Source organism: Cucumis melo, chromosome 7 (assembly GCF_025177605.1).
Source record: "Cucumis melo cultivar AY chromosome 7, USDA_Cmelo_AY_1.0, whole genome shotgun sequence".
Lineage (NCBI taxonomy): Eukaryota > Viridiplantae > Streptophyta > Magnoliopsida > Cucurbitales > Cucurbitaceae > Cucumis > Cucumis melo.
The window spans coordinates 21,080,724-21,107,733 of NC_066863.1; the positions used below are offsets into that span (position 1 = coordinate 21,080,724).

Below are 27,010 nucleotides of genomic sequence, written 5' to 3' on the forward strand. Positions count from 1 at the left end.
ATGATGGGATTCTTTCTTTTTTATGTGTTAGGTCTTAAAGCTATTTGTTTCACTCAAGAAAAAAGAAAGAAGAATGAGGATGAAGTCAACTAGGTTTATGTTTGTTCATTTCACTCGAGAAAGAAGGAGAAGAATGGGGAAGAAGTCGAAATGTTGAGGGTAAATCACGTGATTTAGATCATATCACCAACGTGTATTTAACGTTTCTTGTGTGTTTGGACTAGATTTTTTATGTATTTTACATGCCCTTTTGGACTACTACTCATTGGCTAAAAATTTTACTATGGGTTGTAAATAGAATAGTTTGCCAAATTCTTTTATTTTTTTTAAAAATTGTATTTTACCATTTTGTTGTATTTAAACATATTTGGATTTTGTGATTCAAAATAATTTGTCTCAAAATAAACTTAAAAAGTTATAGGATAATTTGATTGGTATTGGTAATAACAAATATTGTTTCAAAGAAAATTAAAGAGAAAGAAAGAGAGGTGGATAAAACTATCCACGTGGGTAAGATTAGTTTAGTAGGTTGAGTTGGGGTGGTAGGTTGAAACTTAGGAGAGAAAAGAGGGAGAGAAAAAAAAAAAGAAAAAAGAAGAATAAAAAAAGAAAAAGAAAAGGTAAGTAATAAGAGTATGGAGTCCTACTTAAATGGAGTCCACCAAAGGAGGAGGCGAAACACGAACACAAATTTCCACTGTTTCCTCACCATCACCTCCTCCAGTTTCTTCGCAGTCTGCTCATAATTATCATTATTTTCCAAAAATTAAAATATTTATCTGTCCAAAAAATTTCCAATTTTTGCCCATAAACACAATTTCCCCGCCATATGCTTTTGGTTTGGCCTCTCTCTCTCTCTCTCTCTCTCTCTCTCTTCTTTCTTCCTCTATCGCTAGGGCTCCATCTTCTTCTCTCCCTCTTTTCCTCTCCTCTGTAAAACTCACATCCTTCTCAATTCAACCTTGATTTCACTTCCTTCAGCCTTTTTACTCTTCATGCTCTTCCTCTCCGGCTTTCTTCTCCATGAGTTTGCCGCCCTCTGCTTTTGCTTCTGCTTCTTCCTCTGCCTCTACCTCCTCCAACCGCGGCATCGGCTTGTCTAATACTATACACTCTGAAGTTGCTCCTTGCTTGCCTTTGCCATCACTTCCGGTCTTCTTTGGCGCCTCTGACCCTCACCTTCGCCTCTTCGATCACCCCGACGCTACCTATGCTACTTCCACCGCTGATCTTCTCCCTCACTCTAAGAAGATCGCTGATCTGCTTCTTGCTACTGATGTCTCTTACTTGTGAGTTTCCCAATTTCTTTTTTCTCTATTTCGAACTTCATTTTTCTCCTAATTCTTCACTTCGGTTGACTCTATTTTGGTTCGCTCCTACTGTTTTGTGGATTTGGCGGTGTTACTATTTCTGCCTCCACGGAAATGCTTTCAGGAACTTCACTTTTTTTTTTTTGAAATCTCTACTTTTTGACCGTTGATTTAGGATTATTCTATCTCGTAGTTGTAATTCAGCAATGCAACTAGTCTTTCGCTTTTGGGTTTTAAATTATCCATTTTTGAAGTTAGAACTACTTGATTAATGCGAATAGCAGCATCTATAGCCTTCATTTTCAAAATTTAACTGTAGAATTATCAGTAGTAGCCGACAAATTTGGATTAGTGAAGGTATACGCGGCGGTTACTGCTTCGATTTTCATAGTATACTAGTTTATGTCATCTTTCAATCGTGGAAGTCTGTAGGCTACCAGACGTCCCAGCTAGCTACTCTCCGGAGATTTATCCCTCACTAAACTTAGTTACTGTGAACTGCTGGATCATCAATACGTAGTTGATATCTGTCGATTAACTAGAGTTGCATTACTGAATTATGCTGTACATTGTCTCCATATTTGACTTAGTGATTCCTCGTTCCTAAGGCCTTTAGGCGGCTGTTTTCCTTTTTGGCTGTCTAATATGGTTGAAAAATAAATTCCATGGATGCATCGTTTGGGTTTTGCTCGTATTCTAGCCTCTATGTGATGTTTTTCGTTCAAGTTTTTGCTAATTATTCTATTCAAGACAAACTTGTATTCGGATGCTTTTATTTTCTCCATTTAAGTTTATGGTCTCTATTGTCTTCTAATTCTCCTATGTTTTCTGGCATTGTGTATTTTTGAGCATTAGTCTCTTTTCATTTTATCCATGAAAAGTGTTGTTTTCTTTTCAAGAGAAGGGGAAAAAACAGTTGATTTCGCTTCCTATAAACTAAAAGGAGAGTTACATGCGATAGATTTCTTTCCATGTTCATATTGATATTATTATTCACTTTGGTGCCATCAACAGAAATCTCAGAGAAGATGCTCAGGTTCTTCAAGAAGGGTCTGTGGAGCCTTTTGAACTCTATGAGGAAGTTCTACGTCATGATGGTGATGCCTTCAGTTATACTGCTCCAGGTAAACGAAGTCTTGAAATGTTTTTCTTCCTTATTTAATGGAAATATCAATGACTTAATGTAACTATATCTTGACATATTTTGAAATGTAAATTGAGTGACACAAACCATCTTATTTTGTTTCTCCAATGTAATGAAAAAGTTTTTGAATCTCCTATTATGAGCAAATTTGGCGTGATATTGTCACTTTTTGTGATATATAAATAGCTCTATCAGTCAAGTGTATGCTTGTTTGGAGTTGGGAAGAATTGTCCATGCTTTGTGGAATGTTTATGTTTGACGTGGGACCTAGGAGTTCCAAATTTCGAAGACAAGTTATCTTCTTTTAATTGTTTTTATTATTGTACACCATTCTGCTTCTTGCTCCTGATCAAGCTCTAGAAATATTCTATATAACTATAGTCTTTTGATGTTTAAATTATTGGAAGGTTTTTCTTTGTAGGGGGTTTCTCTCTATCTAGCTCCTAGGTTGTTCATAGTATTTATTTGGAATACATTAGCATTTTTTCCCCCTCCAAAAACGGGTTGAGGTGTACAAGGAATTCAAAAGCTTCAGATCCGATGAGTTCCCTTTTATTTCTTAAACAATAAAATTACTGTTTGATTGTGCATCATGTTCTGGCCCCATTGGTAATTTTAAGGGGCGGGAAATTGTAAAAATATAATATTTAGGAAAAAGGGTTACGATAAACCATGAAAATAGGAAAGTAAGAATGAAGATGATTTTAATCTTTTCATTTACCTTTTTGTTTGATTTTATTTTACTTGGATGACTTTTATTCCTGAAGTCAATCATTTATTTTTGAACTTACTGTCTATTGTGCTGTTCAAGTTTCTCAGGTCCTATTATGGAGCATGTCTCCAGCAGTACAGTACCTGATAGGAAAGTTTTTGAGCAAAGACTACATATTAGAAATCAAGTTGAAGGAGACTCTAGAACAACTCAAAGTCAAAAGATGGAACCTGAAACTATGCCTACTAATGTATGCAAGCATTAGGGTTTCCAGTCTCTTTATTTTATTACTTGTGCTTTGCTAATCCTGGCTATAAAAAAATTACAGGATACGCCAATCTCATCTTCTAGAAAAGTAAAAACTAAGAAGAAAGTCCGAGATGAAACTTCTTCTGGTAGAACTGGCTCTTCTGAGCTTCAAGGTTGTTCTACAAACGTTTCTTGAGCTAGTATATGGATGCTGTTCTGTATTTCACCTCACAAGTTTTGTTTTCATCTTTCATGGACTAAATATTACTTTGAATATTGTAGACAACACCCTTGCAAAATCTTGTGAGTTCTTAGAGGACTTTTGTGGTAGAGCTGAAATTGTCGATGATGATCGTGATGAATCAGAGTGGCTGGCTCTTCCTCTTACTGATCTTCGAATGCTTGTCAATGAAATAATGTCCATACGTTCGAAGAAACTTCTTCATTTGGTTCCTCTAGATAAGCTGACGAGGCTGTTGAAGGTTTTAGATAATCAGATTCATAGAGCAGAAGGATTGTCTGTTGAAGAATGTGAACATGTGAGTTACCTTTTTTTAAATGGTTTTGTTATTCATATTCTTAATTGGTGCTCGTTCCCGTTTTCTTGAATTGTCTTCATGGTAAACCATTGATGATCGAGTCCTTGAATCAAGAACATTTTCTCTTAGTGAGCCGTGTGTTAATTCTATGTAAAAAGTAACTTTTTCTAATGCATTCATTCAAATAATTGATGCATTGCCTTGAATACTTTTGTTTTCTGTTTTTTTCTTTATTTTTTTTAAATTATTTATAGCCGCAACAACTTTCATCGAGAAACAAATAAAAGAATACAATGACATACCAAAAAACAAGTCCACAAAAATAACCTTTCTTGAAAAAGGGATTCCAATTAAGTAAGATGCTACCTAGAAAATAATTACAAACAAGCTTCGATACTGAAGCCCAAGGTGACACATCACCCATGAGGTTCAAACCTCACAAGGGTTCCTATTACCTTTGAACACTCTATTGTTCCTCCCCCATCTCAAAACACAACACCCCAACAAACCATGAAGAGGTCCTTTCTCTCTGAAAGGCGGATGAAGGGGACGATCATTGCAAGAATATTCCTTTGGCCAGCAATTCAAACATCAAACAAGCAACTACACACAAACCTCGCATACTGACAGTCCCAAAGGTGATGATCTAGATTTTCCTCTGCCTTCTAACAAAGATTTTAACAGAAAAAGCCCATTAACGAAGACATTTTCCTAGCAAGCCTATCTAAAGTGTTCACCCGGCCAAGCAAGACTTGCCAAGTTAAGAACTTTATATTACTTGGAATCTTAATCCGCTACATCACATCAAAGACCGACTCACTAACAAGTGAGGGATCCTACCACAACCTAAAGAAAGACTTGCAAGGAAAGCTTTCACAATGGTTGGACTCCAGACATGAATATTCCTTCTCCAACCCAAGAAATGGACTCGTCCAGGCCCAACAAAGAAAGAAGAGAGGCAACCTCTTTGGACAAATGACAGAAAAACCCAAAAGAAAAGGACACATAGTTTCTGGACTGAACCAAAAAATCAAAGATAAGGCGATTTTTGAAAGAAGAAAATGATAAAGATGAGGAAATGGAAAGCAAAGGGGATTATCCCCCACCCACTATCTTTCCACAAATATGTAACCTTACCATCCCCACAATACAACGGACCAAACGAGAAAAAGTGGGAAGCTCAAGCGGCATTTCTTTCCACATATTTCAGTATGTGTCTTTAATCTCTTTAGCCACCCAATAAAAAGGATGAGAACCATGGTTACTTGCAATGATTCTGGCCACAAGGATTCAACACAAGGGAATAACGCCGTAGCCACTTGGACAAAGCTTTGTTTGAAGCCTTATTTACCAATTTCCTTCCCTCCTTGGTTAACGGGGCACCCAACAACCTACCAACTAACCAGATGAGAACCCTTCCCTTCATCCACCCTTTCTAAAGAAAATCTCTCATAGACTTCTTAAGGCTCTGACAAACCGAACTATGAGCTTGAGGGAAATATAATAGATGAGAATGTTGTTAAGCATCGATTGATCAGAGTTAGCCTACCAACTTCAGTGAAAAAACTTTTATTCCAAGAAGCTAACCTCTTACAGATCTTTTCAGAAATGGGATCTTAGAAAGACATGGCCCTCGAGTTACCTCCCATCAAAAGCCCTAGGTAGGAGGATACAGTAATTCACATTTCTAACACAACCCCACATCCACATCCTCCATTTATGCCCAAAACCTTTCTCATGCAACAACTTATCTAGAAAATCCCGTTCGTCATGATCATAAGCCTTCTCAAACTCAAGTTTGAAAATCACTTCCTCCTTATACACTTGATTGTTCTCAATGGCTTCGTTTGCAATAAGAGCTTGGTCAAGAATTTGCCTCCCCACTAAGAAAGCTCTCTGATCCTCATAAATAGTTACAACCTTACTTGAATAGGAACTGTTCTATAGGTTGTACAAATGTCCGTCCTTGAGTTCTTAAACGCCTCATAAGTAGTTGTGGGCAACAGTTCTCTTAAGGGATTAGCAAGGACCTTATTCATGATTTTATAGACACTTAGGTTAATGGGTTTGAACTCCTTCACCATATTGGTGTTCTCCTTTTTTGGGATAAGACAGACTAATATTTCTACATCCATCAACTGTACAAGGCTCATCCAGCTCTCTTCAATTTCTCATAAAAATGTCTTTTGGAAGGCTCAAATTCCAATCTCTTGAGTTTTCTTTTCAGCAATCCTCAATGATTGAAATATCAAAGATAACTGGAAAATCCTTCAGAAATTTAACCGACCTCCCATTTTGTAATTTAAACTCCAAGAATCTAAGAAAAAGCCACTGTTTTTGGCAGTATCAGACAACAGTCTGCCCATGGCTTTACCTTTGGGAGGAATGCCGAAGTATGAGAAAGGGGAGGGAAACTGGAAATTACTGAAAAAATCTGAAACTTACAACCTAAAGGAATGCCGAAGTACGAGAAAGGGGAGGAAAACGTCCCAAAAATTAGAAATGCCCAAGCATGAGTGAAGGGAGGGGGAGATGTATAAGATGGTTTTCTTGCAACTTGGTGGCAGGCTATCAGTCTTCCTTTTAGCCTTTAGACTCCCACTAAAATCTGGCTAAAACTTCAATTATTGGCATAAATATTGAAGATGGACAGTTGCTGAATGTCCATGCTTCTTAGATGACACATTTCCTTCTCCCTGTTTGTATTTTTTGGTTCTTACTTCTTATGCAGTTGAAGTTTCTTACAAAAGTTGTACAATAACTGAATTTGGTGCTCTAATGGTAAAGCAACTGTTGTTTGAATGAAACATCTGTATGGTGGAAGTAATCATTCTCTACTTTTTTGTGGGAACTGATGCTGCTGCTGTCCTTCTGTTTTTTGGTTTCGTTGTCGTTGTGGTCTGAAAGTTCTTTGGAGTAGAAAATGACTTGCTTCTCTCAGCTTGGTTGCTGCCATTGCATTATGGTTTCCTTATCCTAATTCGAATTTCTTTTTCCTATCGTATTTTAGTCAGATTCAGATGCGGTTGCAACCATCTTTTGTGCTTTGGAGTCCATACATGCATCTCTGGCAATAATGGCTCACGACCAAATGCCAAAGTTGCTTTACAAAGAAGAGGTTTGTTCTTTTAGTTGCTTGCATTTGTGTTATCCTGATTATTCTGTCGAGGTTTGTTCTCTGGCATATCTGCTCACTGACGACCATTTTTATCAAAAAAATTTGTGTACTGTTAGGCGTGCTTCACACTTAAGCTACGTCTGGCTCTTCAATGTGTTGAGTGCATGGATCTCTTTTAAGTTTGATGTTTTTTTTTTTCCAAAACTAAAGAAAAAAAAATTGAACAAAGTTGTTGGTTTAAAGATGTGGACTTGAAGGAATATGGAAATAAGATTTAAACAAGCAGGGAGAGTATGGAGCGCTATGAATCTGAATGATGGATGGAAGAGATAGAGATGAGAACTTATTTGGTGATGAGATGTTTTAATTTAGGCATTTGATATATGATTATGTGTTTGATCTTAAACTTTGCTTGTCTGTAAAAATTAATCCTTCATTTTCACTATCTCAAACTTCATGCTAATTTCTAATTTTGTATCTATACATAAATTCTATACAATGTGCATTTTACTTCATTGGATAAAGCTCTTTTTTATTTCTTTTTTTTTTTTTACTTTTTAAAATTGCAATCAAGTCCCCAGAAGGACTACTTTTCTTCAGTGCACTTCACGATTTTAGAATTGTTGCTGATTGCTGATGATACATGATTCATTGAAGATTGATGACTAACCATTTTTTTCCTTCTATCTCTATCAGATCATTGAGAGAATTCTAGAGTTCTCCCGACGTCACATAATGGATATTATGTGTGCTTATGATCCTTCTTATCGTGCATTGCATAAAGTCAGTGAAAATGGTGTGTTTGAAGGTTAGTAGTTTAATCTAGATTCTTTTTGTCCCTCAAAAGAATTGGACAGAGAACAGAAGATTGAATTTGGATGGAAAATTTTAGAAGACTGAATTTGGATGGAAAATTTTGGAAGACTGAATTTGGATGGAGAATTGTAAAAGATTTTTCAAGGTGTTCTTTGGATTCGGATTCTTATAGTGGAGTTCAATTTGTGGTGTTTCCATAATTCTTTGACCTTGTTGTACCATGGACTTTGCGCTTAATAGAATATTGATCATGTTCTTTTTTCTTTTAATTTTTTAAACAAACTATGTTTAAACCCTTGTATCATATGTTTTTATGGTGGATAGGGATCCCTCAGATTTATGGTCCCTCGCTTGTTTTCACGTTTCTTTGTGGGTTTCAATTTCAAAAATCTATTGTAATATACTTTAGGCATGTATAGCTTAATTGGAGTCCCTTCTTGCAAGGGGAGCTCCCCTTTTCTTGGGCTTCTTTTTTGTATGCACGTGTATTCTTTTATTTTTCCTGAATGAAAGTTAATCATTTTATTTTAAATAAATGTTTTTAAGGCAATGTTGTGCTGATGTATATTGTTTGACGTACTGCTGGTGCAACATGCTCTAAGTCTATATTTCATAAAGAAAAAAAAAAAAAGAAGTCCTAAGTTTCTAATTGTAATGTTATCTATTGCTTCTGAAATTATTAAAAAAACGCTTTGTTAACTATCTTAAAGATGAAGTTTGATCAGTTCCATGTATTTTTACTTTTTATTTTTTGGATTTTCCAGTCAATGAAGATGAAGAAGATGGTGGCTATGGTTCATCGACTAAGAAACGTCGTGCTGTTAAGACTACTAAAATTAGGAAGCCTGCACTCAACAAGTGTGCCTATCATATTCTGTCCCTTTATTGAACATTATAATGATTTTAAAGAATTCAAATGAGTAATATATGTATTTTTTTCTTTGACAGGGTATCTAATGCTGTTAATACTATTCTTCAGAAGATGTGCACCATTCTCGGTTTACTTAAGGATTTGTTGTTAATAGAGAGGTTACCAGATAGCTGTATTCTTCAATTAGTGAAAACAAGCTTTTCTACTTTTTTGGTGGACAATATTCAGCTCCTGCAACTTAAGGCAATTGGTTTAATTTGTGGGGTATGGATTTCTGCTTCTCTTCTACAAGAAATGTTGTGTTGTTTTGTATATGTTTTACATAGTCCCTAATGCAATTGGTTGCTGCCATTTAAATCTTCTGATGAAAACATTCAAACTTGGTGCAGATATTTTATTCATATACACAACATCGTAACTATTTGATAGATGAATTAGTTCAGATGCTCTTCAAATTGCCATCCACGAAACGAGCTTTAAGGGCGTATCATCTACCAGAAGAAGAACAACGTCAAATTCAAATGATTACTGCCTTGTTGATTCAGTTAGTACATTATAGTGCAAACCTCCCTGAAGCTTTGAGGCAAGCATCAGATAGTCATTCCATCTTTGAAGTTTCAGTTGACAGTAGTTGCCCAACCAAATGCCATGAAGCAGCTACAGAGGCATGCTGTCTTTTCTGGACTCATGTACTTCAGCGGTTTGCTAATGTGAAGACTCAAGATGCATCTGAAGTGAAAGTAATGATGGAAAATATGGTTTTGGATCTACTCACAACATTAAATTTACCTGAATATCCTGCATCAGCTCCTATTTTGGAGGTGGTGATCTTTCCGTACTGATTCTTTAAAGTTGAAAAACACTGTTTCTTCATTATTTTTATAATTATCATTCCTCCTAAGGCATATCCGTTTGCAGGTTCTTTGTGTGTTATTACTTCAAAATGCCGGACTGAAATCTAAAGACATCTCTGCTCGTTCTATGGCCATTGATTTTCTTGGCATGATTGCTGCAAGGTTGAAACGTGATGCAGTCATTTGTGCCACAGACAAGTTTTGGATATTGCAAGAGTTGGGAAATAAAGAGGATGTTGGTGATCAGAGTTACCCTAAAGATGTCTGTTCTATTTGCTTGGATGGCAGGGTCGAAAAGTATATCCTTGTCTGTCAAGGTTGTCAGAGGTTATTTCATGCAGATTGCATGGGAGGAACTGGAAGGGAAAATGAAATTCCTAATCGGGGCTGGTACTGCCAAATTTGTCATTGCAGAAAACAACTTCAAGTCTTACAATCATATTGCAAATCCCAGTGCAAGAATGATAGTGAGAAGCGGAAAGATTGGTCAGATAAAGGTTCCAATGCTTTGTGGCTTGTTTCAAACATTGAAATTGTTCAGCAGTTGCTTCTGAATTACCTCCAGGAAGTTGGTTCCACAGATGATTTTCATCTATTTGTTCGCTGGTTTGTATGGTTTTGACGTCCTTATTTCGTGATTTTATTTTTTAATTTCTTGTTGGCGCCTTGCTATCATTCTGATAATGCACATATTGCAGGTTCTATCTCTGCCTGTGGTACAAAGATGATCCAAAATCTGAGCAGAAATTTATTTACTATCTCTCTAGACTGAAATCTATGGCAATAGTGAGGGATGGCGGCAATACTTCCTCCTTATTGACTAGGGATTCAGTTAAGAAAATTACTCTCGCACTAGGACAAAATAATTCTTTCTCTAGAGGTTTTGATAAGATTCTTCACATGCTTCTGGTTAGTAAACTATTTTTGGTTGATTTAATGTATAGATGTGCTTGAAACTCTTGAAAATATAATTGTCCTCATTCAGGCAAGTTTAAGGGAAAATTCTCCAGTAATTAGGGCCAAGGCTTTACGAGCGGTGATACTCTTCCCCTTTCTTTATTTGTTATTATTTTAACATCACCTTATATTTTAAACTATACATATGTTTTATCTGATTTAATGAAGCAGGTCAGTATAATTGTTGAAGCTGATCCAGAGGTATTGGGAGACGAACGTGTGCAACTGGCTGTGGAAGGAAGGTTTTGTGATTCTGCGATATCTGTCAGGGAAGCAGCTTTGGAACTTGTTGGCAGACATATTGCCTCACATCCTGATCTTGGTTTTAAGGTCTGTAAATGCATGTTCTAATTCTCATTTTGTGCCTCGATTTTCTTTAATTCCTTATTCCCTCTTCCAACAGTGTGCTTGATTTTGCAGTATTTTGAAAAGATTTCTGAGAGAATCAAAGATACCGGAGTTAGTGTGAGGAAACGAGCCATCAAAATCATTCGAGATATGTGCACTTCAAATGCAAATTTCTCAGAGTTTACTAGGGCATGCATAGAGATCATTTCTCGAGTTGGTGATGATGAGTCAAGTATTCAGGTAGGTTTAAATCATGCAAATTTTGTCCATGACTGCTCTCCTTAAATTTAAGTTTCATTTGGTGTTCATCACCTATGGGATAGGATGTTAGGTATTTAGTTCCCTGCACTCAGAAAATACCCAACAAGGACAATAGCAGAGACAAACTGATCTGATGTTGATACGAGATTGGAAAGAAATATCCAGATGATACAATATAGCTTCCACATTCCAGTGAATTAAGAACACAACACAATTAAGAATAAATAAGCAAAGATACAACAAGAACCATTGCAGAATTTGAGAGCTGCCTCTTCTCTCCCATAAGCCTCAAGAGCTTCCAAAATATTCACACCCAAAATAAGTTTCCAAAACCCCCATAATCCCAACGCAAATGGTCCTCACTTCCTTATTTTGTGAAGCTAACATTCTTCCCTTTTCCTTTTTTACCCTTTCTTTGGTACGTGTGAATGATTGAAGGTCTTATACCCCCTCTGCGAAATCCACCTTGATATGGTGGAAATCAGGAAACTGCAGCTTGAAATTTTCCAATTCGACTCAAGTGGCTTCGAAATCTGGTTGATTGCACCATTTAATCAAAACTTCTTTTTTCATTTTCAAATCCCATCGTTTTCCCAAAACCATTTCGCACATTCATTTCGAAGTCATCAGGTAACTCTGGCAAACTAGGGTGAATAACTTGCCATCCACCAATGTTCTTCTCTAATTGAGACACATGAAAGACATTATGATTGGTGGTTCCAGGTGGAAGTTGTAAACAGTATGCCACTGCTTCTATTTTTTCCGTAATATGATAAGGACCATAATATTTCGGAGCCAGTTTCTCATTTCGCCTTTGGGCCTACAACTTTTCTCTATATGGATGAAGCTTAAGAAACACTTCATCACCTACTTCATAAGTCACATCTCTGCCCTTTTTCATCAGCGTATTTCTTTATTACGCTGATGACTACTTCTGTTACTTGCTTGGCGGTGAAAGGGTGGGTTAACATAATGAAGTGACTGAATTTGCTTAGCCTATCCACCACCACCAAGATGGAATCAAATCCTCTAAATTTGGGAAGACCTTCAATGAAGTCCATGGATAAGTCGTCCCAAACTTGATCTGGAATTGGCACTGGTTGCAATAATCTCGCCGGAGATAAAGATTCTGTTTTATTCTGTTGACAAACCATGCACTGAGCCACATATTCTTTCACTGAGTTTTTCATTCCCTTTCAATACAGTTTGTTAGCCAATCTTTTATAGGTACGTTGCCCCGAATGTCCTCCCAAAACAGTCATGGAAAATTTCGAGGATCGAAGGAATCAAAGAAGATGTAGCTGACAAAACTTGCCTCCTTTTGTATATGACCCTTTGTATTAATGCAAACCTTTTGATTGAAAACCACCACAAATTTCTGTCCAAGTTAGTAATTGCCACCATTTCTGAATTGATAAAACATCTATCATTAGTTCTCTTTCATAGATAGACTTGGCTTGAGCTCTGCCCTACAGTTTTTGACTAAAGTAAGCAATTGGTTTCTTGATAAGCACCCACTATGTTAGATGCAAAGCTATAGGTCCTTGTAGGATCCTTGTAAAAACTCACAAAGAAAGTTAAATTAGATCAAACCTAGAATCTATGATGGTCACTCTTAGATCTTAAGACAACTCACACCAGGATTAGCTTGATCAAGATTTGAAAAGATAACACCAAAAAGGTTGAATAAGCACAAGTTTTTTAATATTGATATTCTCCTCCCAAAATGTGGAAACTACGATTATTTATACTAATCAAAAATGTTAAATGAAAGGACTTTTGAGTGTCCAAATAACTTTTGAAGTTCCAAGCATTGCAACTCTTCATGTTTATTGGGAAGCTTAGCTTGAAAGTTACTTGTTCTATGCTTCAGCTAACCAATGCCAATTATTTGCTTATCATTCTCCCTTTCTTCGAGATATTCGTCCTTGAATCCTACGTTTGCCTTACAAAGCCATTTTGTAGTCATCATCTCGAGATTGGTTTGTTAGTTGAATGATATTCACTTCTTTTGTATAGAATATTAACTACATGAGTGTTGCATTCAACTCATTTTTGAAGGTCTCCTCTAAACCTTCAAGATCAAAAGAATGATAATAGCACAAAATGTTATAGTGCAATGTACGCTCGCTATCATGATTTTTATATTTTCTTTCACTTCCCCTTCTTAATCAAACTGACTGTCTTTTCTTTTATTATCAATGTTTCACATTTACCTAGAGTCTTTGGCATGACTCTAAGCTATGATACCAAATGATAAGCGCCCACTATGTTTGTTACATGCAAAACTAGAGGTCCTTCTAGGATCCTTGCAAAAACTCACAAAGAAATCTAACTTAGATGAAACCTAGAATCTATGATGATCACTATTAAATCCTAAGACAACTCACTCCAAGATTAGCTTGATCAAGATTAATCCAATGAGTTGATATTTAACATCAAATCTAAAGCAAAATTTGAAAAGATAACACCAAAAGGGTTGAATAAGCACAAGCTTTTTAATATTGACATTCTCCTCCCAAAATGTGGAAACTTCAACCCTATTTATGCTAATTAAAAATGTTAAATGAAAGGACATAACACTTAATTTTATGCCTTTTCAACTACTATAATAAATGAAAACACGTAACAATAAAGAATTTTTAGATTCATTATGACTTTTGGGTGCTCAAATAACTTTTGAAGTTCCAAGTTTTGCAACTCTTCAAGTTTATTGGGAAGCTTAGCCTAAAAGTTACTCGTTCTATGCTTCAGCTAATGAATACCAATTATTTGCTTATCATTTCTGGTCTTGCATAAGAACTGCTCCCAAACTAAAACCTAAAGCATCTGTTTCAATCTCAAAGATCCTTTTGAGATCCGGTAAGGCTAGAGCAGGGGCTATCATCATGGCTTCCTTTAATTTATTAAAAGCTTCGGTGGCTATTGCACTCCAGTTCAAGGCATTCTTTTGCAAAAGTTGGGTTAAAGGGGCTGCAATTGTTCCATAATCTTTAATAAATCTTCTGTAATATCCCGTCAACCCCAAGAATGCACACAATTTTGGAACATTTTTAGGAACTGGCCATCCATTCATAGCTTGAATTTTTTCTTGATCAACTTGCACGCCTAACTCTGATACCCAATTTCCCATGTAATGAATCTTAGTCTGCCCAAATACACATTTTTTATTTCTATTTGCATACAATACTTGTGTCTTCAACAAATCAAACACAATCTGGAGATGTCTTTTGTGAGAATCTAAATCTGGGCTGTGCACCAGAATGTCATAAAAAATGCCAGTATAAAATGATGTAAGAAAGGTCGAAAAACATGATTCATCGAATAATGAAAAGTGGCAGGAGCATTCTTGAGCCCAAAGGTCATCACCAAGAATTCATATTGACCTTTGTGTGTCGTGAATGCTGTTTTCTTGATGAATCTTTTATATGTTCTTGTTTGAGCTTGAGGAGCATTCTGGTTCACAAACTCAAGTTTTTTTATAATTAATCTGCATTTCATGAGAACTTCTATTTGTTATTTATTTTTTTAATTTTAAATTTAACTTAACTTATATTTAAGTTTCTAGTACTTCACATCTATTATTGAATTTTGCAACAAAGATTCCTTTTACTGAAGAAGGCGGTGTCTCAAACATGTATATGGAAGCTTTGTCTTTCGTTTGACCGTGCGATTTTGTTTCTTTATATATGATTCATAGGATCTTGTTTGCAAGACATTCTATGAGTTCTGGTTTGAGGAGCCTTCCTGTTCACAAACTCAGTTCTTTGGTGATGATAGCTCAGTTCCATTAGAGATAGCCAATAAAACTGAGCAAATTGTTGAAATATTGAGGAAAATGCCAAATCATCAACTTCTTGTGACTATTATTAAGAGAAACTTAGCCCTCGATTTTTTACCACAATCAACTAAGGCTGTTGGTATCAACCCTGTTTCCCTCACATCAGTTCGCAAGCGATGCGAGTTGATGTGTAAGTGCTTACTGGAAAGGATATTGCAGGTAACGCTGTTGCTTCCCCATTTTTTAATTGCTGACGGTTTTCTTTATGTATTTAGATTTATTATTATATTATTTCAAATCAACGATATGCATAGAAAGTTACCTCTCAGGTGGAGGAGCGAAGTAACATGGACACAGAAGTGCGGGCACTTCCATATGTATTGGTCTTGCACGCCTTTTGTGTTGTGGATCCAATGCTCTGTGCACCTGCATCCAACCCATCCCAGTTTGTGGTCACTCTCCAACCTTACCTCAAGAGCCAGGTATCTGCTATTCATTTCATATCCTTTACTCTTCTCATAACTAGATATATTATTGGTTCGGTGAAAATAGCTATCAACAATTTGATTACAAATCCTAATATCTCATAACAGTAGTACGAACTATCAAAGTTGTTTTTCTTAAATAATAAAAATAAAACGATCGGATCAATCTATGACTAGGGAAATGATCAATGTTCAATAAAAAAGCTAAAAGAATGTTGAGTTTTACTTTGCTAACATTATAATTTTTTTTCTTATATTTTGCTAAAATATATATTTAAGTTTTCTTTTTAAATATGAAATTGCAAAAGATGGGAAAAGCGAAGGAATGCACCGTGCCAGAGAAGACATTCAAAATAATAAAGAAAAATGTAACTTCTAAAATGTATTGGGTTGTTTTCAAATATTGTAAAAAGAACCAATATAAAAAGTAAAGCAAAATTTCAGAATCTATGAATGATAGATACTTTGTAGAAAATCTATCATTGATAAATTCTGTCATTCCTAGCTTCTGAAAATTTTCTATATTTGTAAATATTTTCAATAGTCTTGTCGCTAATTTTCATGTTTGTTCACTGTTCCACGTTCGTATATGACCAATGTATATTATAAGTTAATCATTAATATATATAGTATTATTAATTTTTTCTTACCTTTTGTCACAACTTATATATTTTAGACAAAAAAAAAATGTAATACTAGTATCTTCGGGGAGAAAAAAAAAGTTCATGTAGATTTTAAATGCAACAGAACAAAATTACTTGATAGCATTATTGACATTTTTAATTAAGGACTATATAAGAAAGCGTCCAAATTTTTTTCTTAACATTCTATATTTTTATGTTGTACTATTACTAATGTTTTTATTTTTGGGGCAAGATAATAATGATAGCACGAACGGCTACTGGCGGATTTAGCATAGGCCTGGGGGTCCTGAGCTCCCTTAATTTTATGCTCTTTATATTACATATATATAAAAAACAAAAATAATACCAAGTTAGAAGTTAGCCCATGATAAAACTGTCTCTCAACCCCCTTTGACCCAGGTTCAAGCCTTGCTACTTATGTTTTTTCAGATTATTTTTACTAGTCTGTAAAGCCCTCCGCCAATAAAATTTCTAGATCCACCGCTGCGAAAGCCTCCTCAAAGTAACTGGAGAAAATCTTTTTATTTATTTAATTTATTATTTATATTCTTATTATTATTGTTAAGCCTTGATGTTATACATCTTTAAAAGAACTTAGAATATGAGTTTATTAAAGCAACAACAGGAAGTTACAATAGAAATAAATTTCCTGTAATTGATGACTTGAATAAGGATTAATTGTTTTACAAATTAATTTGGATCTACGAAAACATTTCCTTGTCTATTTAATTTAAGGGAATCTGTTTTTTGGGTGCTAGGTGTGACCCTTTTTAATTTACTTCCGCAAATGCCAACATCAGATATTAAGTCCATATATTTCTCATTCAAAAAGACATTTCTTATCTTATGTATTAAATTCAGAAGTGAATTTGGAGATGCCTACTCCTTAACTTGGGTCATATTGTTGTTAGGTTGATAATCGAGTGGTTGCCCAGTTACTCGAGAGTATCATATTCATAATTGATGCAGTCTTGCCCTTGCTTCGAAAATTATCTCCAAATGTTGCTGAAGATCTAGAACAAGACTTGAAACACATGATTGTTAGGCACTCCTTCTTGACAGTTGTACATGCTTGCATCAAGTACTTATCTTCTTTACTTTTTGTACTTCTCTCAACATATTTTTGCATAACAAAGTATTGCGATATACACATCTTACCTTGTGCATAATTCAACTATCTAGTTTCAGCTTTATTTGCATTCTAGATTTTTCTGAGGGACTGATTTTTTTCCCCTAATCACAGGTGTCTTTGCTCTTTAAGTAAGATAGCAGGTAAAGGTGCATGGGTCGTGGAGTATCTTATTCAGATGTTTTTTAAACGTTTGGATTCTCAAGGGATCGATAACAAACAGGTTAGGTTTTCTTAAATCTAATTTCTATCATTATATTCTTATGTTTCTTGTGAGCAACAAGAGATGCAGTCTAGAGAGAGATTTGGAATCTTGAGTATTGATTATGATTTATGCATGTGATGAGATTTGTTGGTTTGAATTTAATTAAGTTTTCCATTTATAGTTATTAAATTGGATACCTCACAAACCTGACTTATGCTTTAGGCCCTTAGGGGTTAGACAATTTTTTTTTTTTTTAATTTCATTTTATTTTGAGGAGATAGGATTTGATCCTGTGACTTCAAGGTTGACCCTTGTGAGCCACCAAGCTGCTCTATTCCGTAGTAAAGAGAAGAACTATGAACTAATAGACAAACAAAAATTGAATGCATCCCTATGTTGTACAATACTCTCACTGGATATGGCTCGCAAAAAGACTCCTAAATCCACCCCAAGCCTTTTCTTCCACCTCTCCTCTCCTGAACATCTAAATCAAATTGTTGGGAGGCTAGAAAAGGAACCAACCCAGCCTCTTAAAGAAAGCTTTGTGCGGGGATGGAGCGAAAAAAGTTTTGAGAATTTAATAGGTCACGACGAGATAAGCCATTTATTATCACGATAGGTGTCAAGTGGAAGTGCAGTGATGTATACAGCTGAGACATTCATACAGACCAGTAGACTGAGCAAGTGGGTGGAGTGTGCTAGCTATTAGATAATAATTAAATTCATTCACTTGTAGCTTAAGCTTATAGGTCAATCGGTGTTTTAAGATCGTATCAGAGCAGGTGGTCCAAGAGACCATGTGTTCAAGCCCCTTCAATGTTATTTTCTCCCTAGTTAATATGGAATTTCACATTTTAGGTCTTCTCCACATTTCAAGCCTAAGTGAGATGGTATGATTAAATTTACCTTCATCTATTAGCTTTAGCTTTTGGGTCGATTAATGATTTAAGACGATCTACTTGTTTGGGGCTCCAATTATAATCATTGGTGTTTCCAACTATATAACTTACAATTAACCACAAATTAACTATAGGATTACTATTTTAAATCTATTTTTGTTAGTGTTTACTATTTCTTACTCATTCTTTTTTCTCTCTTTGTTGCGGTGTTTACTATTTTCTCTACCTAGACTAAAATACTTGGCACCCCAAACACAAACTATTATAACTTTGTTTAAAATACTCTGCATCCCAAACACATAATATTATTACCTACAAACTATTATAATCTACATACTATAATAACCAACTCAACATTCCAAACTCCCTCCTATAGTTCTTCTCCCGTCGTGTACTTGCTTGTTAAGGGCTAGTGCCCTGCTAGGTCTCTTTAAGTAGCTTGGGATGAACTTCAGGGTCTGTCACATTGCAATAACTGATTGCATGGTTGAGATTGAAGTGTGATTTGTCATTCCTGCACTTCCGTTGATTTTCTTTGTCACCATTGTGTAGGTCTGCCATGACATTGGTTATTATACATGCATTTATTATGTTGTTTAATTAAATTATAGTATAACTGTGCTTTTATTTGTAATACTTTTGGCTATAACTATCAGAACAAATTTTATGAAGTTCCTAGGTGCAATGATTTTCTATGTGTATATAGTAGATATTTTTGCATACAAGATAATATTTATATAAATTTGAATTATGAAATTGCAGCTAGTAGGACGCTCACTCTTCTGTCTTGGATTACTTATTCGTTATGGTAGTCCTTTGTTGAGCAATTCTAGCAATAAGAATGTTGATATTACAAAGAGCCTCAGCTTGTTAAAGATGTACCTGCAGACGGAGGATTTGGTTATTAGGGTTAGAGCGCTGCAGGTATCCTCTCACTTGTTATTTTCTGTTGGATTATTTCTTATCTGTTTACGTATTGAGGCATCCTAATTTGTATATATTTTGTAGGCTTTGGGATTTGTTCTTATTGCGAGGCCTGAATTTATGCTTCAAGAAGGTGTTGGGAAAATTATAGAGGAATCATTGTCATCTGGTTCTGATGTTCGTCTTAAGGTGAGTGAATAATATCCTTTGGTTGTCCTCGAGTGTTATGGGCATACGATTGAATTATTTTGCTGGGCAGATGCAAGCATTGCAAAATATGTATGATTACCTTCTTGACGCGGAAGGTCAAATGGGAACAGATGAAGCTGGTGATGGAGCTGGCCCTGACACTGTGGAGAGTGGCCAAAGTGTACCTGTTGCTGCTGGTGCCGGAGATACCAACATTTGTGGTGGTATTGTTCAGTTGTATTGGGAAAGGATTCTGGGACGAAGCTTAGATTTAAATGGCCAAGTTCGTCAAATTGCCCTCAAGGTAAAAAGTTCTGGTCTACTAGAAAGCTGTCTGTAACAACCATCTTAACCTGGATGGCTGATTTAATGTTCAACATGTTATTAATAGCCATGTTGAGATACTGAGATGATCTTTGGATATCAGTTTTTTTTCTATAAGACAGCGTGAGGAAACAGACAATTTTCTCTCTAATGAACGACCATTTGTTTGTTTTACTGCACTGCAGCAAATAAAATATTTGGTTCATTGACGTATTTTTGCTTTGTTTTCAATATACAGATCGTGGAAGTGGTGCTTCGCCAAGGTCTTGTCCATCCAATTACTTGTGTTCCGTATCTTATCGCGCTTGAAACAGACCCCCATGAGGCAAATGCAAAGCTGGCTCACCACTTATTGATGAATATGAATGAGAAGTAATCTCCCCTACACTCATCTTAATGACTTGTCAGCTTAAGTAATACCTATGCAATATAACTAACTAATGCGTCTCCTTTCAGGTACCCAACATTTTTTGAGAGCCGCCTGGGGGATGGTCTTCAAATGTCATTCATTTTCATTCAAACTATCAGCCGTGGTTCTGACAATGCAAATAAAAAAATTCAATCCAAGGGCTCTAGCAATTTGAAAAGTAGATCTGACAGTAGTTCATTGACTCAAGCAAGACTTGGAGTTTCTCGAATTTACAAGCTCATACGGGCCAACCGTGTTTCAAGGAACAATTTTATATCTTCCATTGTGCGAAAGTTTGACAACCCACGGATGAACGACTCTATGATACCTTTCCTTATGTGAGAAATCCATTCCTTTTCTCCACTTCGATATGATATCGTGGTTAAAATATCTTTAATTTTTCTGTTCTTTTGCAGGTACTGTGCAGAAATACTTGCATTGTTACCATTTACATTCCCCGATGAGCCCTTATATTTGATTTATGCTATTAATCGAATAATACAAGTAAGAGGAGGAGCACTTCAAGAAGAGATCAAAGCATTGAGTGTTCATTTGTTACAACGGAATACCCAGAATGTTACATACGAAAATGGAATGATTCAGCCTCCACAACCTGGGTTATTTTCTGATAATATAGTTTTATCAGATATGAATGGGTCAGTGGAGCTTGATCAACCTCGTCCTTTTTGCAATTTCACGTTGATGGATCTGAATCAGCAAATCCCACCAGAGTCAGCTGCCCATCATGAATTGAATAATAATAATTCTACATTGGAGGGAAAACTCCATAACATTTCCTCTATGGATTCGTTTAGTATCTCAAAAGACGATCTTCAGAAGATTCAGGTGATTTCAAACAGCTGGTTTAATCAAATGGCTCTATCCACTCAAAAGTTGATTGAATTTGTCTACATATTTTGTTTAAAATTAATTGAAATATGCATCTTGCCATGGTACATTTTGGTCACGTATGGAAGAGATTTTGAAATAGTTAAAATCAAGTTCAAAGTCACCCTTAAACATGTCTTCAACCATTCAAAATCAATCTAGTGTTGTGTTTTACATGTTTTTTTCTTCTCCTCTGGGTTATCTTGTTTCATCCTTTTGCATCAATTGTTCTCAGTCCGTTTGTCAAACCATTGCAGACCATGAGCCTGTCATCTATTGCACTGCAGCTTCTTCTGAAGCTAAAGAGACATCTAAAAATCGTGTACTGCCTGAACGATGCTCGATGCCAGGTATATATGCTTGTTAATTGGTATTTAATTTATATGCACAAACTAGACAAAACAATTCAATTGGCTCGTGTTCTTTTCCTGTAATTAGTCTTTCAATCCAAATGAACCACCGAAACCTGGAGAGTTTCTGTCCAAGCAGAATGTTCCTTACGACATCAGCGAAACATGCACAACTTTGCCAACGTCTTATCAAGAATTCATGCAACGATATCAGGTGCGGTCCAACCCCACACCCCACACCCACTTCCCTCTTTTCCTTTTCCATGGTTCCCATCTACTCTCTCTGTCATCCCTTGATTTGCAGTATCAACCCTGCAGGATTTCAAGAATACGCTTAGGGATGATGCATTCGATTACTCCACTTACACTGCAAACATTAAAAGGAAGCGTCCTACTGTAAGAAAAGGACGGAAGTCTACAATTGGTGGTGATGATGATGACAATGACGATGATGAGGATTGGAGTGGAGGCAAGAGATTGAGCAACAGTGGGAGGAAAAGTAGCTATAGCATGAGAGGGAGTAGGCAACGATGAAGATAGGTGTAAGTAAATTGTAATATGCACAGTTTTAGGCTAACTTGTACATTAATCAAGTGAAATAGAATAGAGAGATAGGGGATAGAATGACAGGGAAGGGAAGAGAAAAAAGGGTGGGGGTGGGGGGTGTAGGCAATCAAATCAATGTGGAAACAGCTAATAGAAAAAGTTGAGAGCCAGTTTTTCTGTAGTTGTTTCCATCATGTAATTTGTTTTATTTTTGGGTAATATAATATTGGTTGCATTCATTTGTTAATGGAAAAGTTCGACTTTCATTACACATTAGATTCCGTAATTTTGTTTAGGAAAATTACTTTCGATTTCAATGATAGCATCTAACAAATAATGTGCCTTTTTGGATGTAAAATTTTGAAATGCAACTTATTAGTGATGAAAGATGATGTCTCTCGAGGAGTGAAAGAGAATTCAATTCCTTCCTTTGTCCTTTTCTTAATATTAACTTTGGTTTCTGTTATTTTCTTACTGTTTCTGTTATTACTCTTCATCTTCTCATTGAAGTGTTTATTGACATTTTTAAGGAAATGCATAGTGTGGTTCTATTTAAGTTATTATGTATAAATTCTTATTAAATATGTTACTGCGAATGATTTGTCAACTTTAATTATTTATTATTTCGATCAAGATGATATTCAAATCTCTGAAGGGGAAGAAATTTTTCAAGATATTTGAATATTAATTATAACAAAAGAGGCCTCATCATCTTCAATCAACAAAAGGTCGTCTTTATTCAGTTAAAAGTACACGTAGTCCAAAAGTGCGTAAAATCTATAACAAATGTGAACCTAAAGTAATTAAAAGAAGAAAAAAAAAAAAAAAAAGGCAAAGGATCGAAAGGTTGTCCTCTCTTCAAGTTTGTCAAGGTACAATCACAACAAGAGGCTGCAGAACAAAAGAAGATTTTAACATTTAGATTGTTTTCAAGGGCAAAGACAGAATATAAGACATTTCGTATCGATATGATATCGGAGAGAGGGTACCGTGTCTAAGCTGACTGGTTTACCATCTTCAGCCAATATTTCAGCTATGGTTCCAGATTGATCAGCCTGAAGTCGAACATACAATAAGTAATAGCTACATATGTATCTAAATTTACAAAAATAAAAAGGTTGGCATTGTCGAAGCTTACCTCAATCTCATTCATTAACTTCATGGCTTCAATTATACATATCACTTGGCCTTTCTGCACTTTATCGCCAACCTACAAAAACAGAACACACGAGATACGAAAAACAAGTTACAAGTAAACACTTCTGTCGAGTCCTGATAAATTTTTGTTCTCCCTTACATTATATCATTCTCAAGTTACCTTAACAAATGGAGGCTCTCCTGGAGCAGGGCTTCTATAAAATGTTCCGGCCATGGGGCATTTCAAAGGTGGATACAAACCACCTGTTTTTGGTGCAGGAAGAGGACTTGCACGAGCAGTAGAAGTAGCTGTAGGTGCAGCTGCCGGGGTCGGTGGAGGTGCAACCGTGGTAAGCACATGAGGTGGTGGCAATGCTATGTATGGACTTGGAGCCTGTGTGGGTATTGGTGGTTGTATAGCTTCCTTTTTTCTTATTACAATTTCGCAATCTTGTTGTTTCAGTTGCAGTTCCATAATGTCTCTTGAATCAACAAGTCTGCATATAAAAAAAGATTATGTAAAGACTCAATGAAAAAAGGTGGTGCAACCCGGAGATGATGACTCAACACTCTCAAAGTTTAATTCCTACACAATACGGAAGGTAGTAACGCACTTGATGAGATCTGAAACTTGGCTCATGAATGTAGAAATTGACGGCTCATCTGGAAGGTAACTTTGATCAGAAACTGTGACTGCAGACTCGACTTTTCCTCCAGATGGACCATTCCCAGGTGTAGAGGCAATCGCTGGTGCAGAATTTGAAGTTTTTCCAACAACCACCTAGGATTAAAAAAAAAATACATATATATATATACATACACCTAAAATCTATGAATGCATTCAGAAATCTACATACACCTAAAAGTTCATCGCAACAACTAACCTCTTTAAGTGCATACACAACCAAACCAGTAGACTTTTTCTTGTTTGGCCACTGAAAAGCACAAAAGAAGAACATACTAAGATCAAAATGTAATTTAAAAGCATAAACATCTCACCATCTACAGGCTCCATTAACATACAAGTTGTAGTTCAAAAACAAATTAGCAAGAAACACATCTGTGAACAACTTATGGCGATGATGACAAAGTCATCAGTATTGCCCCACCGTTCAGCTTCAAAATGTCCTCTACACCAAAGTCGTTTAAAAATCAACCGTTAGGTACACAAATTTTTTTTCAGTTTCCTGTTCATCACTACAAACTACGAATGATGACCGATAGGATCCCCAGCCAAAAGAGATCCATTTAAATACCTTGAATACACTAAAACCTAATCTGGATATGCTGCTGACTGAATTAAACAAACACAATTTAATACCTTGAACAGAACATTTCTTTTCGGGACAAACAAACGATTTTCATTGAGGACATGAAATGAAACTGGGTCTAGGAAGGTATAAAAGAACCAATCTGCTCTTCCTGAAAACAGCCCAAAAACAGTGAATAATCCTGTACTAAACCTTCCAATACACACCATCACTTTCTCTTCGCTTGGCTCTTTCTCATCATTCTTTAATTCATCAGCTTTCTTTCTCTACGCTAGATTCTAATTGAACGGTAAAGTGCCACGAATGAAAGTAACTATGAAAAAAAGAAATTAGAAACTCCTATCCAAGTGACCTCCTGTAGGTCCTAAAATTGGAACTTAAAATGTCCCAAAATCCATCAATTACTTTCCTACACTCAACCACATGGTTTTATGCCAAAGCCTACCAACAGAATCCATCCAGAGGGAATTTAAAAAAAATATTACAAAGTTAAAAATTACGTTAAGCACATATAGAGTTCAGAGATTGTAAAAACATGAAGTCAGTGAAGATTATAACAAGAATGTGGAATGAAGGCAGTAATACCTCAGTCCCAGAAAGTGGGGAGTCGACAAAAGAAGATCCAACCAAAAAGGAATCCTTGAAGAGGCGATTAAGAGAAAGATTGGGGTTAATGTGGTTGTGATGCCAATTCTTGCGAGCACTGGAGCCGAAACCGGGAAGAGTGGAAGCCTTGGGACATGGGATAGTGAAGGAGGCCATTGGAGAGGAAGGGAGAAGGTAGAAAGAAATTGTGGGTTAAATGCGGAAGTGGTGAAGAAGAAGGTTTGGAGAATGTAGAAGGGATCGGAATGAAAAGAGAGAGTCGGGGGATTGAGAAATAAATAAAAAGAGAAATGGCGATGAGATCAAAGAAGGAGAAAGAGTGGAGCGGGAGAGGCGAGAAAAGGGAAATGGGAAATTTTGGCGTTTGGAGAAATTTCGATAATCACAATACGAAGAGAGTGTGAGCGAGAGAGAGAGAGAGCATTAAATGAAGCATCGCCGTTTTCTTTTTCTTTTTCTTTTTAACGAACAAACACACAAGAACATCACTCCATTTTTCAGCTTTTCCCTGATCTTGCCCATCGATTCCAATCTTTTATATATATATATATATGAGATTTTTATATGAAAAATCCACTTAAGCCTACATTTTAAAATGGAAATTGTGAAAGACGGTAAAATGGACAAATTATTTGCATTTTATGGCAAAATCAAGCGAAATGAGATTTGTTCTTTAGTAGTTTTTCCGCCAATAATTTGTATTTTTTTATTATTTTTGAAAACCCCTTTAAAAAATGTATTTAAATTTGAAAATTTTTAACAAAGGATTTTAGTAGGAGTGTTCAAATAACTTGACAATTCGAATAACCCGAGCTACCCAACCCAAATTGTAAATGTTGAGTTGGATTAGTTTTTATTTTGGATTGGGTTGGGTTGAATTTTGTATGATTTTTCTAGTTGGGTTGGGTTTGGGTAATTATAATAGGTAACAATTTTTAGAATAATTATTAGGGGCGACAAGGAGAATAGCAAAATCTAAGTTTTACTTTGGATAAATGACAAATTTATTTTTAAATTGTCAAAATAGCAAAACAGTTAATTTCCACATAATAAATGAGATAACTATGCCTTAAATGCCCCTACCTACTTTACAATACAGACTCCTAAATACAATAGTAAGAAAAACCACAAATACCCTGTAATTAATACATACTATTCACTCCCTTCAATTTTCTAATTTTCCTTCCAAAAAAATAAATCATCTTCTGTAAAGGCTTTCCAGCGCATTTCTACCGTCGCTTTTCCACCGTAGCTTTCTCTTCCATTTTTCCACCGTCGCTTTCTCTTCCGTCGTTTTTCCACCATCGGTTTCTCTTCCGTCGCTTTTCCACCGTTTGCACGCCCTTCCTTTTTAATCGGTTTGCACCACCCAAAGTATGGGTAAGTTGTTTCGTTTCACGCTTCTGTTCCTTCTTCAACCTTTGGATTTTTCCTCTGTTTTCTGCATGTGTCGGTAAAAAATACCGAGTTCTCAAAATTTTCTTCAAAATTTTCTTCAAATTTTCTCCCGTTCTAACATTCTTCAAATTTTCAAATGGCTTTCCACCCGCACCGTCGCTTTTCACCTTCTTCTTTTAGTACAAATTTTCGTTTTCTTTAATTCTGGTTGATTGTCTTCCGCTGAATCTTCTATTTTTGTTTTCCTTAATTCCGGTTGGTTGACAAAATTAAAGATAGATCACATTTTATTTGGCATGATTTTAGGAGAGTTGGGATTTGATTCTAAATTTAAGTATTTCCATTATATTTGTTATAATTAAATCTCATTTTATTTGACATGATTTTAGGGAGGGTTGAGATTTGATTCTAAACTTAATAGCTAAAGTTTGAATATATAATTATTGAAGGTAAAAATCAGAATAATTAGGGGATATTGAAACCAATTGAATATATTTAGGGATCTTTGAAAGAATATAATAATTTTTTGATTTAGTTAATAATTATCATAAGTGGGTGTGTTCACAAATAGACTGTAATAGAATATGTGATATTTTATTTGATTTTTGGATTTCCTTAAATATACTGTATTTGAATCTGGACAGTT

The 27,010-nt window shown here is 35.7% G+C and overlaps 2 protein-coding genes across 5 annotated transcripts; one reads left to right on the forward strand and one right to left on the reverse strand.

Moving 5' to 3' along the window:
- Window positions 1–681: 681 nt before the first annotated feature.
- LOC103492901 (sister chromatid cohesion protein SCC2) lies at window positions 682–22,782 on the forward strand. 4 transcript variants are annotated; one of them, XM_008453446.3, is made up of 28 exons: window positions 682–1,289; window positions 2,325–2,434; window positions 3,274–3,416; window positions 3,495–3,588; window positions 3,698–3,954; window positions 6,965–7,072; window positions 7,769–7,880; window positions 8,653–8,746; window positions 8,837–9,023; window positions 9,149–9,580; window positions 9,678–10,219; window positions 10,312–10,522; window positions 10,599–10,649; window positions 10,742–10,900; window positions 10,991–11,158; window positions 14,880–15,179; window positions 15,275–15,442; window positions 17,001–17,170; window positions 17,333–17,441; window positions 19,085–19,246; window positions 19,331–19,435; window positions 19,506–19,739; window positions 19,998–20,131; window positions 20,216–20,506; window positions 20,585–21,014; window positions 21,314–21,406; window positions 21,495–21,620; window positions 21,725–22,782. In XM_008453446.3, the coding sequence occupies exons 1-28, from the start codon at window positions 1,024–1,026 to the stop codon at window positions 21,938–21,940; spliced, it is 5,472 nt and encodes a 1,823-aa protein (XP_008451668.1). In that variant the 5' UTR covers window positions 682–1,023; the 3' UTR covers window positions 21,941–22,782. The 4 variants fall into 4 exon arrangements, with proteins under 4 accessions (XP_008451668.1, XP_008451669.1, XP_008451671.1 ...); XM_008453447.3 differs by having other exon boundaries at window positions 683–1,289; window positions 15,290–15,442; XM_008453449.3 differs by lacking the exon at window positions 682–1,289 and having other exon boundaries at window positions 3,266–3,416.
- LOC103492902 (biotin carboxyl carrier protein of acetyl-CoA carboxylase 2, chloroplastic) lies at window positions 22,603–25,474 on the reverse strand. The gene is made up of 7 exons (XM_008453450.3): window positions 24,946–25,474; window positions 23,974–24,024; window positions 23,704–23,870; window positions 23,271–23,586; window positions 23,091–23,162; window positions 22,942–23,007; window positions 22,603–22,843 (listed from the first exon to the last, which is right to left on the reverse strand). Exons 1-7 carry the CDS (start codon window positions 25,120–25,122, stop codon window positions 22,820–22,822), a joined length of 873 nt encoding a protein of 290 aa, XP_008451672.1. The 5' UTR covers window positions 25,123–25,474; the 3' UTR covers window positions 22,603–22,819.
- Window positions 25,475–27,010: the final 1,536 nt, after the last annotated feature.

Excerpts from the sequence above, each read along its gene's own strand:
- LOC103492901 (XM_008453446.3), top strand. The coding sequence starts at position 1,024 with ATGAGTTTGCCGCCCTCTGCTTTTGCTTCTGCTTCTTCCTCTGCCTCT. Across the intron at positions 7,073-7,768 it reads AGTTGCTTTACAAAGAAGAG|ATCATTGAGAGAATTCTAGA; the intron begins GTTTGTTCTTTT and ends TATCTCTATCAG. Across the intron at positions 20,132-20,215 it reads TTGATGAATATGAATGAGAA|GTACCCAACATTTTTTGAGA; the intron begins GTAATCTCCCCT and ends GTCTCCTTTCAG.
- LOC103492902 (XM_008453450.3), bottom strand. The coding sequence starts at position 25,122 with ATGGCCTCCTTCACTATCCCATGTCCCAAGGCTTCCACTCTTCCCGGT. Across the intron at positions 24,025-24,945 it reads CCCCACTTTCTGGGACTGAG|TGGCCAAACAAGAAAAAGTC; the intron begins GTATTACTGCCT and ends TGTGCTTTTCAG. Across the intron at positions 23,587-23,703 it reads CAAGTTTCAGATCTCATCAA|ACTTGTTGATTCAAGAGACA; the intron begins GTGCGTTACTAC and ends TTTTATATGCAG.